Source organism: Ammodytes marinus (assembly GCF_949987685.1).
Source record: "Ammodytes marinus genome assembly, chromosome: 9".
Classification (NCBI taxonomy): domain Eukaryota; kingdom Metazoa; phylum Chordata; class Actinopteri; order Uranoscopiformes; family Ammodytidae; genus Ammodytes; species Ammodytes marinus.
Window position 1 is genome coordinate 29,992,026 of NC_137213.1, and position 7,500 is coordinate 29,999,525.

Here is a 7,500-nt window from a genome sequence, read left to right on the forward strand (position 1 = left end):
ATGCGCGAAAATCTCAATGTCGTTGTCCGAAGCGAATGTCGTGGAATCGAATCCAAACATGGAGCCCAAGACCAGAGCCGACTTCTTGCAGTACGCTTGCCCGATAACGCTCGCTCACGACACCGCAAACACACACCTCTTGATATGCAAAGACGACAGAAAGGCAGCGTTTACGAAAGAAGAGCAGGTGTATCTTCCTAACCAAGAAAGATTTGCGTACTCCTGGCAGGTCCTGAGCAAAGAGAGATTGACGGGTCGTTGCTACTGGGAAGTCGAGAGAAGCGGCAGAGGGGTTTTGGTCGCGGTCGCGTACGAGGATATCAGTCGATCGGGGACTTTCAACGAATGCGTCTTCGGGTTCAATGCCAAGTCGTGGGCGCTGGATTGCTACAAAAATAGCTACGAATTCAGGCACAACAACAAGCGGACCCCCATACCAGGCTTTTGGTCAGGGAGGGTGGGAGTGTACCTGGATCACAGTGCGGGGATTCTGTCCTTCTACAGCGTCTCGGAGAAAATGAGTCTCCTCAAAAGGGTGAAGACCAAATTCACTCAGCCCCTCTGTGCCGGACTGTGGCTGTCAGAGGAAGCAGTGGTTGAGATGTGCAAGCTCAAGTAAGGCGGGACTTAAAGGGCAAGAGATGGAACTGTCAATCAAACAGAGGGCGCAGTATTGTGCACAGACTTTATGACGGTGGAAAAAAAACACAAGCTGTATGCGTGTGAAAAGTAAACTATGTAAGTAAACGTTCTTAACACTTTGATAGTGGACTATTATTGCAGGTCCAACCCTAACGGTGTTCCATATTTTGTGAATTTACTGTTTTTTTTCCCCCCCCCTTTAAAACCTTATTCTGCCTGGTAACAAGTTGTCACAGCCTCTCACAGACAGACAGACATGGAGACAAAAAGTATTTCCTTTTTGGAAAAGAGTGATAGAAATGTGTTAAGTCGTATTAATGAAAGACTCCAAGCCTTAGCTATGTTACCTTCTGCCTGTAGTTACATGATATGAACATGGGTAACATTTTATTTAGGGGGGTGTTGTTGTTTATGGACATACTTTTCCTTAGAGGGAACTATGTACTTTGGTATTAATTATAGGAATCTCCTTGATATCTTAAAGGCCTACTTCACCGGTTGGAATATGAAGGTGTATTGAACTCTGAGATCCTATTTAGTATAAATGTGCAAAAAAAAAAATTAAATCGGATCATCTTAGCCTGAGAAAAGGCAGAAAGAGTGTTTTATGGTCTCACTGTCTAACCCTACAGTTTCCTTCTTGTGACATCACAGTAAGGGTTAGGATTAACAGGACAGCTGGGCCAAGGGAAGACTAAGGGAAGACTAAGGGAAGAAAAACCTCATTCATTATATTATAATAGTGATTTTATAATGATAGAACGCTGGTTCCGTATGGGTGAAGTATTCCTTTAAGTTCCGTTCAAACCTTGTAAATATTAATTCATTTTATGAAGATTTTTTTTTTAAATATTTCCTTAATATATTTTGAATTGTTTGCAAATTTTCCTAATTTTTGCATTTTAGGCTGACCTCCTGTGCACCAACTAAATACTCTCTCTGTATCCCCAAATCATGGTTACAAATCATACTTAATTTCCAGGAAACTGTTTGAAATCAATAGGATTAATAATAATAATAATAATAATAATAATAATAATAATAATAATAATAATAATAATAATAATAATAATAATAATAATAATAATAATAATAATAATAATAATAATAATACATTAGATTTATATAGCGCTTTTCTCTTAATCAATGTGCTTTTCTCTACAAAATGACTGTAACTTAATTGAACTTGTCCACATTGAACCTTGAATCATTGACACCTGCACAGTGGCTATAAATAGTTTAGGGAGTTGAACCCAAAAGCACGTTTGGAATCTCATTGTCATCTTAAAAAATGTTGACTCATCTGATTCTGCCAGTACAAATGACGAACACATTGTCTGACTGGTAGGATCCTTTGCCAGTGTCAACAAAACACAATTTTTTTTTTTAAAGGCCTACTTCACCGGTTTGAATATGAAGGTGTATTGAATTCTGAGATCCTATGTAGTATAAATGTGCAAAAAAAATTAAAATCGGTTCATCCTAGCCTGAGAAAAGGCAGAAAGAGTGTTTTTTTTAACCCTATATTTCTCTTTCTCGTGACATCACAGAAAGAGAAATATAGGGTTAAAAAAAACACTCTTTCTGCCTTTTCTCAGGCTAGGATGAACTGATTTAATTTTTTTTCGCACATTTATTCTACATAGGATCTCAGAATTCAATACACCTTCATATTCAAACCGGTGAAGTAGGCCTTTAAGATTTTTTTTGTTGGCATTTTCAAGCTTTATTAGACGGTACAGAGTTGAAATGAGGAGACAGAGAGAGAGAGAGGGGGGGGGGGGGGATGACCTGCAGTAAAGGTCCACGGGTCAGATTTGAACCCACGACCACTGCAACGAAGGCCGGAGCCGATATGGTACACGCTCTATCCACTACACCACCAGAGCCCCTGACAACAATACACAATTTATTGAAACTATCATCTTTTTATGCATTTACCATATATTCTGTATATGTCAATACACAGCCTAGGCTCTGTAAACGGGTATATGTATATGAAGGGTATGTAAACAAGGGGGCCCTACATGCCCGCTTACAGAGCCTATACGCAGTAAATTATTTACTGGATTTATTTTTTCAGAGCACAAAAAGTACAGACAGGTAGCAGATTTTGAGGAGATATTCACTAATTTTGTTAAAAAAAATATATATATATTTTTGGCAACAAGCGTTCTCCAGAATCTGCTAACTGACTTTTTTTTAATACTTTATTTATGGGTTTTTTTTTTCTTTTATAACATAAATGTAACAACATAAGCACACAACTTGAAAAGCGAACACACAAACAAAAGACGAAACAGTGAGTACAAAACCAGCATGGCACACTCTACTCTACAGGTGCCAGAGCATTTCTGATGCATGAGTCACCTGTCAGTGTCAGTATTTTTTGTGATTCTTCATTTGACGGGAAAATGTCGGCGTGAGAAAAAAAAGCGGTTGAGCGTCATCTTAACTTGGAAAGGAATCAAATTCTTCACATACCCCAAATACTCCGTAACACTGTTCAGCATATTATTATTATTATTATTATTATTATTATTATTATTATTATTATTATTATTATTATTATTATTATATTATTACACACACACACACACACACACACACACACACACACACACACACACACACACACACACACACACACACACACACACAATCATACCCCTCCCTCTGTGAAGGCTTGCACATTGTTCATGTCTTATTTTTTGCTCTGCTATTATTGTTCATCTTTTATATTGTTAATTCATGTACTGTTTCAGTGTAAATGGGTTTTTTTTTGTTTTGTTTTTGGCATTGCAATAAAGTTGGGATTGAATAGTGTATGTGGTCCAAAGCGAGAGTTGTTTTTTTTAGTATGGTTAATCAAGCAGTAACATTTCAAAAGTTAAGTTGGTTCACGAATTGGAATGAATAATAATTGATAGCGCTTTTTTTGGAGGTCACTCAACGACGCTTGAATGAGTGGCCTGCATTGACTTCCTTTAAGGTTTCACTGTGAGCCTGTGTGTGTGTGTGTGTGTGTGTGTGTGTGTGCGTGTGTGTGTGTGCGTGTGGACACTAAGGGAAGACTGAGGGAAGAAAAACCTCATTCATTATATTATAATAGTTATTTTATAATGATAGAACGCTGGTTCCATATGGGTGAAGTATTCCTTTAAGTTATCATGACCCAAGCTGTGTACAGATATTACATAATAAAGGAACGGGTTAAGGTAAACAACAGGTATATCCTATCAGATCATTCTTTATTTTCTATAGTAGAACACGACAAGAAGCATAAATAGCGTCCTATTCTCCTTAGTAATCTAACATGAAGCCTTACTATTAGGGGCACGTGTGTGTGTGTGTGTGTGTGTGTGTGTGTGTGTGTGTGTGTGTGTGTGTGTGTGTGTGTTTGTGTGTATGTGTGTGTGCGTGTGTGTGTGTGTGTGTGTGTGTGTGTGTGTGTGTGTGTGTGTGTGTGTGTGTGTGTGTGTGTGTGTGCGGAAAGCCTCATCCAATTGTGAAATAGTGTTTTGGACTGTTTGTGTGTGTGTGTGTGTTTGATAGAGAATAGGGGGGTACAATGGTGTGTGTGTGTGTGTGTGAGAGAGGGTCTAAAAAAATTGGAGAAAGGGGGTATTGTGTGTGTGCATGCGTTACTGATTCATGGAAATGGAAAAAATGTGTACATGCATGACGGTAGGGGTCAGCATACTGTGTGTGTGTGTGTGTGTGTGTGTGTGTGTGTGTGTGTGTGTGTGTGTGTGTGTGTGTTATCCGGTTCCCATAGCGAACTTGAGACAACCCCCTACTGCGCCTGAATTTGAATACCACACATTTTCTCCATCCCACACCCCTCATTCCTTCCCATAATGCATTTCCTGCCAACCCTATCACACACACACACACACACACACACACACACACACACACACACACACACACACACACACACACACACACACACACACACACACACACACACACACACACACACACACACACACACACACACACACACACACACACACGTACAGTATATTCCAGTAATAGCTTTTCCAGTGCCAGTGTGTCTGTTGGGTCTTCAGTTGCGTTCAAGTGCCATCCTAAACAGTCAGTCATTACAAAACTCACTTTTAGATCCTACGTGCTCAGACACAATAACATTTATCTTTGGTGTAATACCAGATCCAACTCAACTAGCCTTGATTTATTAAGCTTAAGAATACTAGAATTAACATGTATGAATATCCAATTCTCTCACAGACAGACAGACAGACAGACAGACAGACAGACAGACAGACAGACAGACAGACAGACAGACAGACAGACAGACAGACAGACAGACAGACAGACAGACAGACAGACAGACAGACAGACAGACAGACAGACAGACAGACAGACAGACAGACAGACAGACAGACAGACAGACAGACAGACAGACAGACAGACAGACAGACAGACAGACAGACAGACAGACAGACAGACAGACAGACAGACAGACAGACAGACAGACAGACAGACAGACAGACAGACAGACAGACAGACAGACACACACACACACACACACACACACACACACACACACACACACACACACACACACACACACACACACACACACACACACACACACACACACACACACACACACACACACACACACACACACACACACACACACACACACACACACACACACGAGACCCCTATAGTCCACATTGGGAATGTATTGGACAAAAACATCTTAGTAAATCAATGGTTGGTTCTGACGGAGAAATTTGATTGGACGAGAGACATTCCATGAGCGCTGCAGGAGTTGATATAAGGGCACAACATCAGCGGGACTGTTAACCAAACTGACAAAATCACTTAGTTTTTTAATTTCTTCCAATTCATTATTATTATTATAATTTTTTTTAACCTTTATTTATACAGGTAAATCCCATTGAGACCGGAGACTCTTTTGCAAGGGAGACCTGTTCCCATTTACACACACACATTCATACACCTATTTGATTGTCTTCGGAATCACAGCAGCGTTGATATAGAGCGACAACATTGCTCCCTCTCATGTGATATTGCTTGGTTATTGGCATTGAAAAATTGCCCAACAAACCATGCAACAGCCTAGAGGGTCTTCATACAACATATTTCCTAGAACTAGCAAATGCATTTTTTAAGATTTAAAGGTGCACTGTGTAATATGACATCATCAAGAAAGTTCTACAAAGTTCTAGAATGCAACGCTCCCTGGGTAACCCCACCCCTTTTGAATAATAACAGAAGCTACAGTGGCCTTCAAGGACAAGAACAATTCAAAATGTTAAACAATGCACCTGATGACATTCCAACTATGACACTTTCAAGATGGCGGCACTAGGCCTTGGTCCAAAATATGCAGAAATATGGACATATATGAGACCCTTTCTAAGGGAAAAAAAAATAATTAAAAAAATGTTTTTCAGCTATTATGCACTAAATTAAATGTACTTATGGATATTATAATTACTTTCTACAAAATCTGCTAGGAAATAAAACCCAAAATTCTACACACTGCTGGTTTAATTAAAGGTCTGAATGGAAATGTGAGTCAGTTTTTTTACCTGGCGCTTGTGGAAGGAAGGCTCCTATCAGCTTGGTTCGCTTCTTTTCATAGCCCTTCTGTGTGATGTCACCTGTAAAGAGAGAGAGAGAGAGAGAGAGAGAGAGAGAGAGAGAGAGAGAGAGAGGGAGAGAGAGAGAGAGAGAGAGAGAGAGAGAGAGAGAGAGAGAGAGAGAGAGAGAGAGAGAGAGAGAGAGATATTTAGTATTTGTCCCATGAATGTTTCAATTGCGTTTCTCAGGGGACAAACAAACTTTGCTTCGAACTTTATCCAAAGCGATAAAACAAAACATCTAAAAGGTTAGAGATTGTTTTTTTTTAAAGTTTTATTTAACCCTTTATTTAAAAGTGCAGTGTGTAATATGACATCATCAAGAAAGTTCTACAAAGTTCTAGAATGCAGCGCTCCCTGGGTAACCCCAACCCTTTAGAATAATAACAGAAGCTACAGTGGCCTTCAAGGACAAGAACAATTCTACATTTTAAACAATGCACCTGATGACATTCCAACTATGACACTTTCAAGATGGTGGCACTAGGCCTTGGTCCAAAATATGCAGAAATATGGACATATAAAAAATTATAATTTTTTTTCAGCTATTATGCACTAAATTAAATGTACTTATGGATATTATATTTACTTTCTACAAAATCTGCTAGGAAATAAAACCCAAAATTCTACACACGGCAGGTTTAAACAGGAGAAAGACCTATTGAGATTAAAAATCTCTTTTTCAAAGGGTGACCTGGCCAAGACAAGCAGCAGCACAATGGACCACAGTTACAGACAAACACACAGGGACCAAATTAAAATAGCACTAAAATAAAGCAAATCAATTCACACACTGCAACAATCTTAAATAGACCCATTTCTGTAACCAAGAAAAAAAAACTATTTAAAGGTGCAGTGTGTAATATGACATCATCAAGAAAGTTCTACAAAGTTCTAGAATGCAACGCTCCCTGGGTAACCCCAACCCTTTAGAATAATAACAGAAGCTACAGTGGCCTTCAAGGACAAGAACAATTCTAAATTTTAAACAATGCACCTGATGACATTCCAACTATGACACTTTGAAGATGGCGGCTCTAGGCCTTGGTCCAAAATATGCAGAAATATGGACATATATGAGACCCTTTCTAAGGGAAAAAATAATAATTCTAAAAAAAAAATTCAGCTATTATGCACTAAATTAAATGTACTTATGGATATTATAATTACTTTCTACAACATCTGCTAGGAAATAAAACCCAAAATTCAACAC

General features: G+C 38.9%; 2 protein-coding genes across 2 annotated transcripts in view; one reads left to right on the top strand and one right to left on the bottom strand.

The window, feature by feature from the left end:
• LOC307255852 (tripartite motif-containing protein 16-like) overlaps nucleotides 1–2,072 on the top strand; it is a gene marked incomplete at its 5' end in the record, with an annotated part of 3,163 nt that extends 1,091 nt beyond the window's left edge. The window contains one exon of the mRNA XM_080034658.1: nucleotides 1–2,072. This exon is cut by the window's left edge and continues 1,091 nt beyond it. Within this exon, the coding sequence (XP_079890784.1) occupies nucleotides 1–619 (619 nt within the window). The 3' untranslated portion in view covers nucleotides 620–2,072.
• The window catches only part of LOC307255464 (disco-interacting protein 2 homolog C), a gene marked incomplete at its 3' end in the record, with an annotated part of 135,740 nt that overhangs the window by 95,282 nt on the left and 32,958 nt on the right, over nucleotides 1–7,500 (bottom strand). Inside the window, exon 2 of the mRNA XM_080034148.1 lies at nucleotides 6,237–6,308. Coding sequence (XP_079890274.1) covers nucleotides 6,237–6,308 — 72 coding nt within the window. The remainder of the gene's footprint in view (nucleotides 1–6,236; nucleotides 6,309–7,500) is intronic.